This window comes from Panulirus ornatus, chromosome 4, assembly GCF_036320965.1.
Source record: "Panulirus ornatus isolate Po-2019 chromosome 4, ASM3632096v1, whole genome shotgun sequence".
NCBI lineage: Eukaryota > Metazoa > Arthropoda > Malacostraca > Decapoda > Palinuridae > Panulirus > Panulirus ornatus.
The window spans coordinates 89,581,061-89,595,465 of record NC_092227.1 but is presented as its reverse complement, the minus strand read 5'-3'; the positions used below and the strand labels follow the sequence as shown (position 1 = coordinate 89,595,465).

At 40.7% G+C, this 14,405-nt stretch overlaps 1 protein-coding gene across 10 annotated transcripts in view; it reads right to left on the bottom strand.

The window, feature by feature from the left end:
- Ptpmeg (protein tyrosine phosphatase Meg) overlaps positions 1-14,405 on the bottom strand; it is a 653,263-nt gene that overhangs the window by 437,028 nt on the left and 201,830 nt on the right. For all 10 annotated transcript variants that reach the window (XM_071657245.1, XM_071657235.1, XM_071657258.1 and 7 more), the window contains one exon: positions 11,497-11,649. In XM_071657245.1, coding sequence (XP_071513346.1) covers positions 11,497-11,649 — 153 coding nt within the window. The remainder of the gene's footprint in view (positions 1-11,496; positions 11,650-14,405) is intronic.

The following is a 14,405-nucleotide window of genomic DNA, read 5'->3' as shown; positions in this document are numbered from 1 at the left end:
GTTCCAACAATGTTGTATGGTTGCGAGGCTTGGGCTATGGATAGAGTTGTGCGCAGGAGGATGGATGTGCTGGAAATGAGATGTTTGAGGATAATGTGTGGTGTGAGGTGGTTTGATCGAGTAAGTAACGTAAGGGTAAGAGAGATGTGTGGAAATAAAAAGAGCGTGGTTGAGAGAGCAGAAGAGGGTGTTTTGAAATGGTTTGGGCACATGGAGAGAAGGAGTGAGGAAAGATTGACCAAGAGGATATATGTGTCGGAGGTGGAGGGAACAAGGAGAAGAGGGAGACCAAATTGGAGGTGGAAAGATGGAGTGAAAAAGATTTTGTGTGATCGGGGCCTGAACATGCAGGAGGGTGAAAGGAGGGCAAGGAATAGAGTGAATTGGAGCAATGTGGTATACCGGGGTTGACGTGCTGTTAGTGGATTGAATCAAGGCATGCGAAGCGTCTGGGGTAAACCATGGAAAGCTGTGTAGGTATGTATATTTGCGTGTGTGGACGTATGTATATACATGTGTATGGGGGTGGGTTGGGCCATTTCTTTCGTCTGTTTCCTTGCGCTACCTCGCAAACGCGGGAGACAGCGGCAAAAAAAAAAAAAAAAAAAAAAAATTAATATATATATATATATATATATATATATATATATATATATATATTATCCCTGGGGATAGGGGAGCAAGAATACTTCCCACGTATTCCCTGCGTGTCGTAGAAGGCGACTAAAAGGGGAGGGAGCGGGGGGCTGGAAATCCTCCCCTCTCATTTTTTTTTTTTTTCTTTTTTTTTTCCAAAAGAAGGAACAGAGAATTGGGCCAGGTGAGGGTAGTCCCTCAAAGGCCCAGTCATCTGTTCTTAACGCTACCTCGCTAATGCGGGAAATGGCGAATAGTTTGAAAGAAAAGATATATATATATATATATATATATATATATATATATATATATATATATATATAAATGTAAAGGGTAAAATTCTTAACCCTTTAACTGTGACAAGATGTAGTATCCAAATGAATACACAAAGATTAAAAAAAAATATTTATCAGACCACAAAACTTAAATTACACACATGATAAAAAAGCAACTTAAACTAAACCACACACAATAAAGCCTACAGCTGTAAAGGTACATCTATTTGTTCATAGATACAGTGGTGAGGAGGCAAAAGTCTTAGAAAGAAAGGCAGGTATGCAGTCTGCAGGGGGTGAGTGGGGGTGCCTCATAAGTGAGTCATTTGTTTGATGATAACACAGCATTGATGGCAGATTTAGTGAGGAACTGCAGAAGTTGATGTCTGAGTTTTGGAGAGTGTGAGAAAGGAAAAAGTTAAGAGTAAATGTGAATATAATCAGAGTTATCACTTTTAGCATTGCAGAAAGACAGGTTAGTTGGGGGGTGAATTTGAATAGATAAAACCAGGAGTAAGTGGGGCATTTTAAATACATGGGAGTGGACATGACAGTGAATGGAACCATGGAAGTGAAGGTGAGTCATAGAGTGGGTGAAGGCATGAAGGCTCTGGGAGCACTTTGGAATATATGGAAAGAAAGGTTGCTAATTGGGAGGGTGAAAATGGGTGTTTGTAGTTATGGCAGTCTCAAAGATGTAGTATGAATGCAAGGCATGGGTTATGAATGAGAAAGTGAAGGAGGGTGCAAATATTAGAAATGATACGTATGAGAACAATATGTGGTGTGGGAAGGGTTGATCAAGCGGGTCAAAATAAAAAAAAGAGAGAGGTGAGGTAATAAGAAGAGTATGCTTGAAAGAGCTGAAGCCAGTGTGCTGAAATCGTGTGGACAATTAGAGAGAATGAGTGAGGAGTGGTTGACAAAGAAGATATATGTCAAAAGTGGAGGGGACAAGGAGAAGGGGGAGACCAAATTGAATATGGAAGAATGAAATGAAAAATATTTTGAATGGTAGGCCGCTTTCACACCAACATGACATGTGGCAGGGTGGCAAGTGGCAGAAGGCAAGTGACATGTGACATAGTGATCCAAAGTGACATGTGACATGTGGTGCATATATTTCCCTGCTCAGTTTACAAGATGTCACCACCAGATAATGATGCCAATATAATCGCTCTGATTGATGTTGTAATCACCAGAGGAAAACATAAGAAGAGGTGGTGGGTACATACATATCTGAAAGACAATGCAGGGATTCATAGTACTTATGTAGTTGCAAGGCAACTAGAGCTGCATCCAGAGAAGTTTCAGTAGCTTTACCATATGTGGTAAGACACTTCATAATCTGGTAACCACTGTGAAGCCTTTATTGCAGCAGAGGGATGCTAACTACTGAAGATCTGTGAGCAGTGAGGAATGACTACTCACCTTTCTCCACAGACTGTATGATCGAGGCAGTGTTGTCAAATGTGACTAGAGAAAATCTGCTAGGAGACTCTTCAAAATTCACTACATACACCATAAATCCACTAGTTTTTTGTATCTTTAATGTTTTTTATATTATACTTAATTGCTGTTTCCCACATCAACAAGATAGTGCCAGGAAACAGACGAAGAATGGCCCAACCACTCGTATAAACACATATACATACATAAACGCCCATACAGGCACATATACATACATATACATATCAACATATACATACACAGACATATACATATATACACATGTACATATTCATGCTTGCTTGTCTTCATCCATTCTGTCCCTACCCCTCCACACAGGAAATAGCACATCCCCCCTTCAGTGAGGTAGCACCAGGAAAAGACAAAAAAAAAAAAGGCCACATTTGTTCACATTCAGTCTCTAGCTGCCATGTGTAATGCGCCCAAACCACAGCTCCCTATCCACATCCAAGCCCCACAGACCTTTCCATGGTTTACCCCAAGCACTTCACATGCCCTGGTTCAGTCCATTGACAGCACATCGACCCCAGTACACAACATTCACTCTATTCCTTGCATGCCTTTCACCCTCTTGTACATTCAGGCCCCGATCGCTCAAAATCTTTTTCACTCCATCCTTCCACCTCCAGTTTGGTCTTCTGCATCTCCTTGTTCCCTCCACCTATGACACACATATATCCTCTTTGTCAATCTTTCCTTACTCATTCTCTCCATATATCCAAACCATTTCAACACTCCCTCTACTGCTCTCTAAATCACACTCTTTTTATTACCACACATCTCTCTTACCCTTTCATTACTTACTTGATCTTTAATGTTATTCGTATCAATATTATCTTGGTTATTCATCACTTTGGTGTGAAAGCTCCATTAAATCTGATAAAACTGGACCGAGGTGGCATGTAGCAAACTGAAGAAAAATCATCTGGTCCAATCGCAGAGTGGCATCCAAGTGACATCTGGCACATGCAACATGTCATGCCACTCCCGAGTAAAAGATTTCATTTGTTTCTAAGGGTTTGTTTTCAAGTGGCATGTCACATGTGACATTTCTCTTTGGTGTGAAAGCTCCTACAGACTTGAACATGCAGGAGTGTGAAATGCACACGGTGGATAAAAGTGAATAGGTGTGATGTATTATACAGAGGTTGATGTGCTGTTTATGGACTAAACCAGGGCATATGAAGCAGCTGCAGTCACTCATGGAAAAGGTGTGTAGGGCCTGGCTGTGGATAGATGGTGTTGTTTTGGTGCGTTACATATGACAGTTACAGAATGGGTGTGAGTGAATGAGATGTTTTCTTCGTTTGTTCCTGACACTACCTCGCTAACATGGGAAACTCAAAACAAGTATGGAAAAAAAACATACTTGCAAAAACTAAAAGAAATAGAAAAAATATAAATATCAGGAATGGTGGGAAGTGAGCATGATGCATATGCATAAGATGTGGAAAGAGATTGAAACTGGGTTTATAAAGTTCACAGTGCTGGATGGCTACATATAAACTTGGGAAACAGTATAAAGTGTTTAAACCTCCTTTTAGACAATAGTATAAAATCTTTTCCTTGAGGTCAAGTCCTCTGCAATATGAAGTAGTTATGGACATTTTAAGCAAAATGTGCATTATAAATATATGAAGAAATACTTCTATAATGGAGACCCTGAGTGAAAATGGAACACAGAATATACATTTCCATTCGTTACCATACGTACAAGAAACTTCAAAATGTATGATGAACAACAGTTGCCAAAATATGATAATCTACCATTGAAGTTACACAAAATCAGAGAAAGAAACCAAAAAATCTGCACTGGGAGAATTTTTGGCATTTTGTGGAGAAACAGAACTGATACCAGAGGACTCTGGCAAAGATGATTTTTGCCAATTTCTTGAAAAACATATCTCCTTTCATTTGAAATCTATAAATAATACCATTTTTACCACAGATATATAAAAAAGTGAATACAGGTACATCACTGAATTTCTGGCAGCTGATGGTTCGGCACCTCCTTTAGTCCTGACAAAATTACGCGAGGGAACTTGAAATTAACACGGCCACCAGACTAGTTTACTGGGCGGCCACAGATGGCGATGTGTGTAGGGCATGCTTATTTACATTCTTTACACTGCACTTGTTGGTGGTGATACCGCAATTCTGTGAGATTCTTAGCTTATTTTGCTTAAATTTAACCCTAGCTATGGCTTCCAAGATATATATATAAGGGTGTCAGTCATGGTGTCAAACGTAAACACCGGTCCGTATCGATCCAAGATAAAATAGAACTGTTGAAAAAATGGACTGTGGTGTTTTGGCACATAAACTGTGTGGCATCTACAGTTTATGATATAAAGAAGAAAAGGGAGAAAATATTGAAATTCTATGCAGACAGCGATTCTAAGAAGCAAATGACAATTAGAAAAACTATGAAAGATGGTAAGAGTACTGAGCACAATCGAGTGATGATGCAATAGTTTCAACAGCATCGGAGTGATGAGTGGACTTGTCAGGTAGCATGATAATGGACCAGGATAAGTTGTTCCATAAGGAACTTAAATTCTAACATGAGCATGACTATAGTGAAGGATGGCTTCAAAGATTCAAGAAGTGTCATGGAATTTCCACGAATGAAGTGTGCAGAGAAAAGTGGTCTGCAAACCACGAAGAAGCTGCCGAGTATGTGGAGGAATTTGCAAAACTCGTAGCTGATAAACACCTCAGTCCTGAGCAGGTGTATAACTACAGTGAGCAGGTGTATAACTACAGTGAGCAGGTGTATAACTACAGTGACTGAAAAACTGGGATTAGATATCCCAACAATATCCACAAAATCTACTCAATAAATATTAGGCAGATAAACTGATATCTCTAAAAAACAGACAAACCTGTAAGTATTTTACCTCTATGAATTAACCTCCCTAACCACACCATCCATAAACAAATTAAACAACCATGAGGCCATCATGCATCCCTGCTGCAGACCGACTTTCACTAGGAACCAATCACTCTCCTCTCTTCCTGCTCATACACATGCCTTATGTCCTTAATAAAAACTTCTCACTGCTTCTAGCAGCTTGCCTCCCACACCATATATTCTTAAGACCTTACACAAAGCATCTCTATCAACCTTGTCATATGCCTTCTTCAGATCTAAAAAATCCCACATACAAATCCATCTGTTACTCTAAGAATTTCTCACACAAATTTTTCAAAGCATACACCTGATCGACACATCCTCTACCACTTCTGAAACATCAATGTGCCTCTCCAATCCATAAACATTAATAAACAAATTAGACAACAAGGAAGACATCAAACACCTCTGCTGCAGACCGACCTTCACTGGGAACCAATCACTCTCCTCTCTTCCTATTCATACACATGCCTTACATCCTTGATAAAGACTCTTCACTGCTTCTAGCAGCTTACTTCCCACACCATACACTCTTTAGACCTTCGACAAAGCAGTTTTGATACACAAAACTGGATATTAGTGATGGGTTATTCAAATGCAAAGGTAAGTAAGGTAGCAGTTAGGGAATAATTGGGGAGTGTGGGGTATTCAGTGTTAAAATGGAAATGGTGAAGAACTTGTGGAGTTGTGTGCTGAAAAAAAGACTGGTGATTGGGAATACCTCATTCAAATAGAGAGATATTCTCAAGTATATGTATGTGAGTATGAGAGATGGTCAATGGGTATTATTAGATTACATATCAATTGATAAGAGTGTAAAAGAGAGACTTTTAGATGTAAATTTGCTGGAAGGGGCAGCAGGAAGGGGCAGCTGGAAGGATGTCTGATCATTATCACGTGGAGGCAAAGGCTAGAATTTGTAGAGTATTTCCAAAAAGAGGAAACAATGTCATGGAGAAAAGAATGGGGGAAAGAAAGTGAGCTTGGAAAGGAGAATTGAGTACAGCAATACCATCAGAGATTGAGTATAGAATGGTAGAAGGTGAGAGCAAATGACCTGGGGGGAGTGGGTGAGGAATGGGATGCATTTCGAGAAGCAGTGAAGGCATGTGAAAAAGATGCATGTGGCATGAGAAAGGTGGGAGGTGGGCAGATTAGAAAGGGTAGTGAGTGGTGGGATGAAGAAGTAAAGTTGGTAGTGAAAGAGAAAAGAGAGGCATTGGAACAGTACTTACAACGAAGGAGTGCAAATGACTGGGAGATGTATAAAAGAAAGTTGCAAGAGAAAGATGGAAGGGCTGAAAAAGATGGCAAATGAGAGCTGGGGTGAGAGAGTATCATTAAACTTTACGGAGAATAAAAAATTGTTTTGGAGGGAGGTAAATAACATGCGTAAGACAAGAAAGCAAATGGGAACATCGGTGAAAAGGGCAAGGGGGGGATATGATAACAGGTAGTGATGGAGTGAGTATTTTGCAGGTTTGTTGAATGCACGTGATGATAGTGACAGATGCAGGGTGTGTTGGTTGGGGTGGTGCGCAAAGTGTGAAGGTCAGGGAAAAAGGTTAGGTTAAGAGAGAAGTAGTGAAAGCCTTGCAGATGATGAAATCCAGCAAGACAGTGGGTCTGGATGGTACTGAAGTTGAATTCATTAAGAAAGGGGGTGAATGTGCTGTTAACTGGTTGGTAAAGAGACTCAATGTATGTATGGATCATGGTGAGGTGCCTGAGGAGTGGCAGAGTGCATGCATAGTGCCATTGTACAAAGGCAAAGGGGATAAAGGTGAGTGTTCAAACTATAGAGGAATGAGTTTGTTGAGTGTTCCTGGGAAATTGTATGGGAAGTTATTGATTAAGAGACTGAAGGCATTTACAGCACATCAGAATGGGGAGGAGCAGTGTGGTTTCAGAAGTGGTAGAGGAACAGATGGATTTGTATGTAGCTTTATGGATCTGGAGAAGGCATGTGATAGGGCTGATAGAGATGCTTTGTGGAAGGTCTTATGAGTATATGGTGTGGGAGGTAAGCTGCTAAAAGCAGTGAAAAGATTTTACCATGGATGTAAGGTATGTGTATGAGTAGAAAGATAGGAGAGTGATTGGTTCCCAGTGAATGTTGGTCTGTGGCAGGGGTGTGTGATGTCCCCATGGTTGTTTAACTTGTTTATGGATGTGGTGGTTAGGGATGTAAATGCAAGATTTTTGGAGAGAGGGGCAAGTATGCAGTCTGTTGTGGATGAGAGGGCTTGGGAAGTGAGTTAGCTGTTGTTCGCGGATGATACAGCACTGGTGGCTGATTCGAGTGAGAAACTGCAGAAGTTTGTGACTGAGTCTGGAAAAGTGTGTGAAAGGAGAAAGTTGACGGAAATGTGAATAAGGTCAAGGTTATTAGGTTCAATAGGGTTGAAGGACAAGTTAATTGGGATGTAGTGTGAAATCCTCCCCTCTTTTTTTTTTTTTAATTTTCCAAAAGAAGGAACAGAGAAGGGGGCCAGGTGAGGATATTCCCTCAGAGGCCCAGTCCTCTATTCTTAACGCTACCTTGCTAACGCGGAAATGGCGAATAGTTTGAAAGAAAGAAAGAAGTGTGAATAGAGAAAAATTGGACGAGTGAAGTATTTTAGATATCTGGGAGTGAACTTAGCAGTGAATGGGACCATGGAAGCAGAAGTGAGTTACAGGGTGGGGGAGGGGTCAATGGTTCTAGGAGCAATAAAGAATGGGTGGAAGGAGAGAACGTTATCTCAGAGAACAAAAATGGGTGTTTGAATGAATAGTGGTTCCAACAATGTTATATGGTTGGGAGGCATGGGCTATAGATAGGGTTGTATGGAGGAGAGTGGATGTGTTGGAAATGAAATGTCTGAGGTGGTTTGATCGAGTACATAATGAAAGGGTAAGAGAGATGTGTAAAAATAAACATAGTGTGGTTGAGAGAGCAGAAGGTGTGTTGAAATGGTCTGGACATATGGAGAGAATGAGTGAGGAAAAATTGACAAAGAGGATATATGTGTCAGAGGTGGAGAGAACAAGAGGTGGGAGACAAAACTGGAGGTGGAAGGCTCTTGAATGGTCAAGGCCTGAACATACAGGAGGGTGAGAGGCATGCAAGCAACAGAATGAATTGGAATGATATGGTACACCAAGGTTGATGTGCTGTCAATGGACTGAACCAGGGCATTTGAAATGTCTGGGGTAAACCATGGAAGGGTCTGTGGGACCTGGATGTGGATAGGAAGCTGTGGTTTCAGTGCATTACACATGACAGCTAGAGACTGAGTGTGAACGAATGTGCCCATTTTTGTCTGTTTTCCAGGCACTACCTTGCTGAAGCAGGGGGTAGCGATGCTGTTTCCTGTGGGGCAGGTGGTGTCGGGAATGGATGAAGGCAAGCAAATATGAATGTGTACATGTGTATGTATGTAATGTCTGTGTATGTAAACGTTGATATGTATATGTATGTATATGTGCATATGTTATAGTGATGGGTGATTTGAATGCAAAGGTGAGTAATGTGGCAGTTGAGGGTATAACTGATGTATATGGGGTGTTCAGTGTTGCAAATGGAAATGGTGAAGAGCTTGTAGATTTGTGTGCTGAAATAGCTGATTGGGAATACCTGGTTTAAAAACAGAGATATACATAGGTATATGCATGTAAGTAGGAGAGATGGCCAGAGAGCGTTACTGGATTACGTGGTAACTGATTGGCGTGTGAGAGACTTTTGGATGTTAATGTGCTGAGAGGGGCAACTGGAGGGATGTCTGATCATTATCTTGTGAAGGCGAAGGTGAAGATATGTAGAGGTTTACAAAAAAGAAGAGAGAATGTTGGGATGAAGAGAGAGGTGAGATTTAGTGAGCTTGGAAAGGAGACTTGTGAGAGGAAGTACCGGGAGAGATTGAGTGCAGAATGGAAAAGGCTGCGAGCAAATGATATAAGGGGAGTGGGGGAGGAATGGGATGTATTTAGGGAAGCAATGATGGCTTGCACAAAGATGCCTGTGGTATGAAAAAGGTGGGAGGTGGGCAGATTAGAAAGGGTAGTGAGTGGTAGGATGAAGACGTATGATTATGAATGAAAGAGAAGAGAGAGGCATTTGAATGATTTTTGCAGGGAAATAGTGCAAATGACTGGGAGATGTATAAAAGAAAGAGGCAAGAGTTCAAGACAAAGGTACAAAAGGTGAAAAAGAGGGCAAATGAGAGTATCAAATTTTAGGGAGAATAAAAAGATGTTTCGGAAGGAGGTAAATAAAGTGCGTAAGACAAGAGAACAAATGGGAACATCAGTGAAGGGGGCAAATGGGAGGTAATAACAAGTAGTGGTGAAGTGAGAGGGGGATGGAGCGAGTATTTTGAAGGTTTGTCGAATGTGTTTGATGATAGAGTGGAAGAGATGGAGTGTTTTGGTCGAGGTGGTATGTGAAGTGAAAAGGTTATGGAAAATGATTTGGTAAACAGAGAAGAGGTAGTGAAAGCTTTGCAGAAGATGAAAGCCAGCAAGGCAGCAGGTTTGGATGGTACTGCTGGGGAGTTTATTAAAAAAAAAAAGGGGGTGACTGTGTTGTTGACTGGTTGGTGAGGATACTCAACGTATGCATGGTTCATGGTGAAGTACCTGGGGATTGGCAGAATGCATGCATAGTGCCATTGTACAAAGGCAAAGGGGACAAAGGTGAGTGTTCAAATTACAGAGGTATAAGTTTGCTGAGTATTCCTGGGAAATTATATGGGAGGGTATTGATTGAGAGGGTGAAGGCATGTAAAGAACATCAGATTGGGGAAGAGCAGCATAGTTTTAGAAGTGGTAGAGGATATGTGGATCAGGTGTTTGCTTTGAAGAATGTATGTGAGAAAAACGTAGCAAAACAAATGGATTTGTATGTAGCATCTATGGATCTGGAGAAAGCATACGATAGAGTTGATAGAGATGCTTTGTGGAAGGTATTAAGAGTATATGGTGTGGGAGGTAAGATGCTAGAAGCAGTGAAAAGTTTTTATTGAGGATGTAAGGCATGTGTACGAGTAGGAGGAGAGGAAAGTGACTGGTTCCCACTGAATGTTGGTTTGCTGCAGGGGTGCGTGATGTCTCCATGGTTTTTTACTTTGTTTATGGATGGGGTTGTTAGGGGAGGTGAATGTAAGAGTTTTGGAGAGAGGGGCAAGTATGCACTCTGTTGTAGATGAGAGGACTTGGGAAGTGAGTCAATTGTTGTTAGCTGATGATACAGCACTGGTGGCTGATTCGGGTGAGAAACTGCAGAAGCTGATGACTGAGTTTGGTAAAGTATGTGAAAGAAGAAAGCTGAGAGTAAATGTGAATAAGAGCAAGGTTGTTAGGTACAGTAGGGTTGATGGATAAGTCAATTGGGAGGTAAGTTTGAATGGAGAAAAACTGGATGAAGTGAAGTGATTTAGATATCTGGGAGTGGATTTGGAAGCGGATGGAACCATGGAAGTAGAAGTGAGTCACAGGGTGGGGGAGGGGGCAAAGGTTCTAGGAGCGTTGAAAAATGTGTGGAAGGTGAGAACGTTACCTCGGAGAGCAAAAATGGGCATGTTTGAAAGAACAGTGGTTCCAACAATGTTACTTGGTTGTGAGGCATGGGCTATAGATATAGTTGTGCAGAGGAGGGTGGATGTGTTGAAAATGAGATGTCTGAAGACAACATGTGGTGTGAGGTGGTTTGATCAAGTCAGTAATGAAAAGGTAAGAGAGATGTGTGGTAATAAAACGAGTGTGGTTGAGAGAGCAGAAGAGGGTGTATTGAAATGTTTTGGTCACATGGAGAGAATGAGTGAGGAAAGATTGACCAAGAGGATATATGTGTTAGAGGTGGAGGGAATGAGAAGAGGGATACCAAATTGGAGGTGGAAGGATGGAGTGAAAAAGAATTTGAGCGATCAGGGCCTGAACATAGAGGAGGGTGACCCTCTGACTCACTTCTGCTTCCATGGTTCCATCCGCTGCCAAATCCACTCCCAGATATCCAAAACACTTTACTTCCTCCAGTTTTTCTCCATTCAAACTTACCTCCCACTCAATATAACATAATATAACTAAAACTTATTCAACAGAATAAACTAGCAACTTTCATCAAAAAATATTCAAGTTTTATCAAGAAAAATGATATTACATAAAACCTCTTAATACTTACACATTAAAGATTTTTGAAATGGAAAACAAACTATTTCTTACCAGTTCCCTTCTAAGCTGAATAAAAAACTGTTTCCGCTTGAATGAAATCTTGATAATCTTAGCCCAGCTAAAAGTGTTCATTTTGATTCCATTCTGGAACACTACCAGACCGATCGCAGTTACACCCAAGTGTATCTCGCGGTTGGTTGAGTCCTGAAAAAAATCCCATGACAATTAATATATACTGGGACTTAGAAAGCATCAACACACTGCACATGAGGAATAAACCTTAAACATTGATAAACTGCTTCTTGATGGTATATGAGTGAAGGATACACTAAAAATAAATTACTCTTTCTCAAAGTAGTTCTCAAACAAAGTCTTCCAGGTAAACACTTGGTCCACACATCCTCTTCCTCTCCTAACCAATCTGATACTCTGTGCAGGTCATCACCATTTCAGTAACCGGTCCACACATCCTCTTCCTCTCCTAACCAATCTGATACTCTGTGCAGGTCATCACCATTTCAGTAACCATTCTCCTATACACTTTACCAGGTATACTAAAATAACATATACCTCTGTAATTCCACAATTCACTTTTGCCCCCTTGCCTTTATGCAAGAGTACTAAACAAGCATTTGACAGTCCTCAGGCATTTCACCTTGGACCACACAAACTGAGTAGCCTGACTAATATATCAGAGACAATCTCAGAGGCTCCACCCAATGTTACTACCAACTAATTCAACCTAATGTGTCTGCCTAATGTTCAAACCTAATACTTCTACCTAAGGCTCCCAGCTCATGCTCCTACCTAATACTTCAATCTACTGTTTCTTTCCATTGCTCCTGTCTAATCTTCCTACCTACTACTTTTATCTCTTGCTCCTAACATTTTGCCAAAAGGTAGGGCTAGCACATAGCACTCACCACAGGCAAGTCTAGAATTATGAAGAAAGAGTTATGTAAGTTAGATATGGTCCAAGTATTATGTGTGAAAAGAAGAGATTGTATTTGTGGACAAAATGCCAGTAGTCCACATGTAGGCATGGCAAAAAGAAAAGATGGCTCCCTTAGTCAAAGAAGTACAACTTGACAACTATTGAAGTGTTGGCTCACTACATAGCTGTCAGTAATCCTCCCAATACCCAGGTAGGTGGTACCTGTAATATACCTCCCTGGTTGGTGGTTGCCTTCCAACTACTATGTACTACCATCTTTATTGTCCTCTTCTAAACCTTCTTCTATAAATACAGAGACCAAACTTGAAAAGTATGATTTAGTTTTGAGATAATAAACTCAGTATACATTTTGCTTAAGATTTCCTTATCTATGTACTTAAATATGATTTACATTTGCCAGTAAAGAGTGCATCTCCTTTGCAATTCTCCTGAGGTGTAGCTCTGGCAACAGCTTAAGTATAATGATGACTTACAAGTTTCTCTCACTCACAAATCCCTGCAGTCTAATTCCTGGAAGACAATGATTTCCAATGAGGCCTTTCATTGTGTCCTCATTACTTTGCATTCACTTGGAATAATTTCATTAACCATGTATCATATCCTCTATGGAGTTTGTATACATTCCCTTACAAGTTAATGCAACCCTCATCATTCTTTACTCTCCTTCCATAGGACTATGACATCATCTGTGAATGTGTTCAGGAATGAGTCTAGCTCATCTGGCAAGTTACATACATATTCCTGTGAGCAAGAGCTGCCTCTTCATGATGCTCTTAGGGCTTAGTCTGGAGATGAGAAAATATTCCAAGATGACGCTCTAGATGTTGAAGAACTTGCTTCAACACATAACAACCAAGAAACAGAACAAACACAATGACTAAAAATGCTAATAGTGATCAGTTTCATACAACAAATGTATTCAAAGGTATAAGGCCCCTTAGTATAACTGATGATTGCGACTTTGGCAGCAACAAAAGCACAGCTGATGAGGGAGGAGAAACGATGTCTTTAAGCATAGTAAAGGATGTGCAGACCTGGTATTGACTGGTATTGTTTGAGAATGCTTGTAAAAAGAGGGATTTGTATGTGCATTTATGGATTTGGAAAAGTATATGACAGGGTTGACAGACATTTCTTTTGGAAGGTGCTACAAATGCACAGAGTGGGAAGAATACTGAAGGCAGGAAGAAGTTTCTACCTGTAAAGTATGGCAGTAGTACTTAGGGAAAGTAAGTCTACATCAGGGATGTGTGATGTCAACATGGGCTATTTAATCCACTCATGGCTAGGGTGGTGGAGGCAAATGCAAAGGTTTTGGACCTAGTATGCCAGTCATGGAGTGGGTTTGGGAATTGAGTCAGTTGCTATTTTAAGTTGAAAAAGCTTTGTCGAGACCCTAAAGAAAACTTAATACAAAGAGAATCAGAGTTTAAGAGAGAATGTGAAAGAGAAGTAAGGTAATAAGATGCAGCACCAGGGTGAGGCAGGATGGTTTGAGTGTAAGTTTAAATGTCAATGATTCAGAGGAAGTTGAGAGTTGTAGATACTTGTGAGCAAAGTGGAAGATGGAAATAATAGGGTGGAAAAAGGTGCTAAGGTCCTGGGAGAATTAAGAATCATGTGAAGGGAGTGGTCAATGTTTGTAAAGGCAAAGATGAGTTTGAAGGTACAGCAGTCCAAGAGAGTTGTTTGGATGTGATTCTTGGGCTTGAAGACAAAGGAAAAAAAGAGGGCAGATGTCTTGGAAACAAAATGCCTGATGATGATATGCAGTGTGTAACATCCTGATTATGCAAAGAGTGATAGTGTCTAAGACAGGTGTGATAGTAAGCATAGTCTGACTGAGAGGGACAACCAGTGTGTGCTGAAATGGTTCTGATGTTTGAAAACAATGAATGAGGAACGACATTTTCTCTATCTATATCTCTGATGCCCATTCCTTCTAGGAACTCCCATCAAGGGGGTGGCTACAGCAAAAGAAACTCCATTTATCCCTGCCCTTATA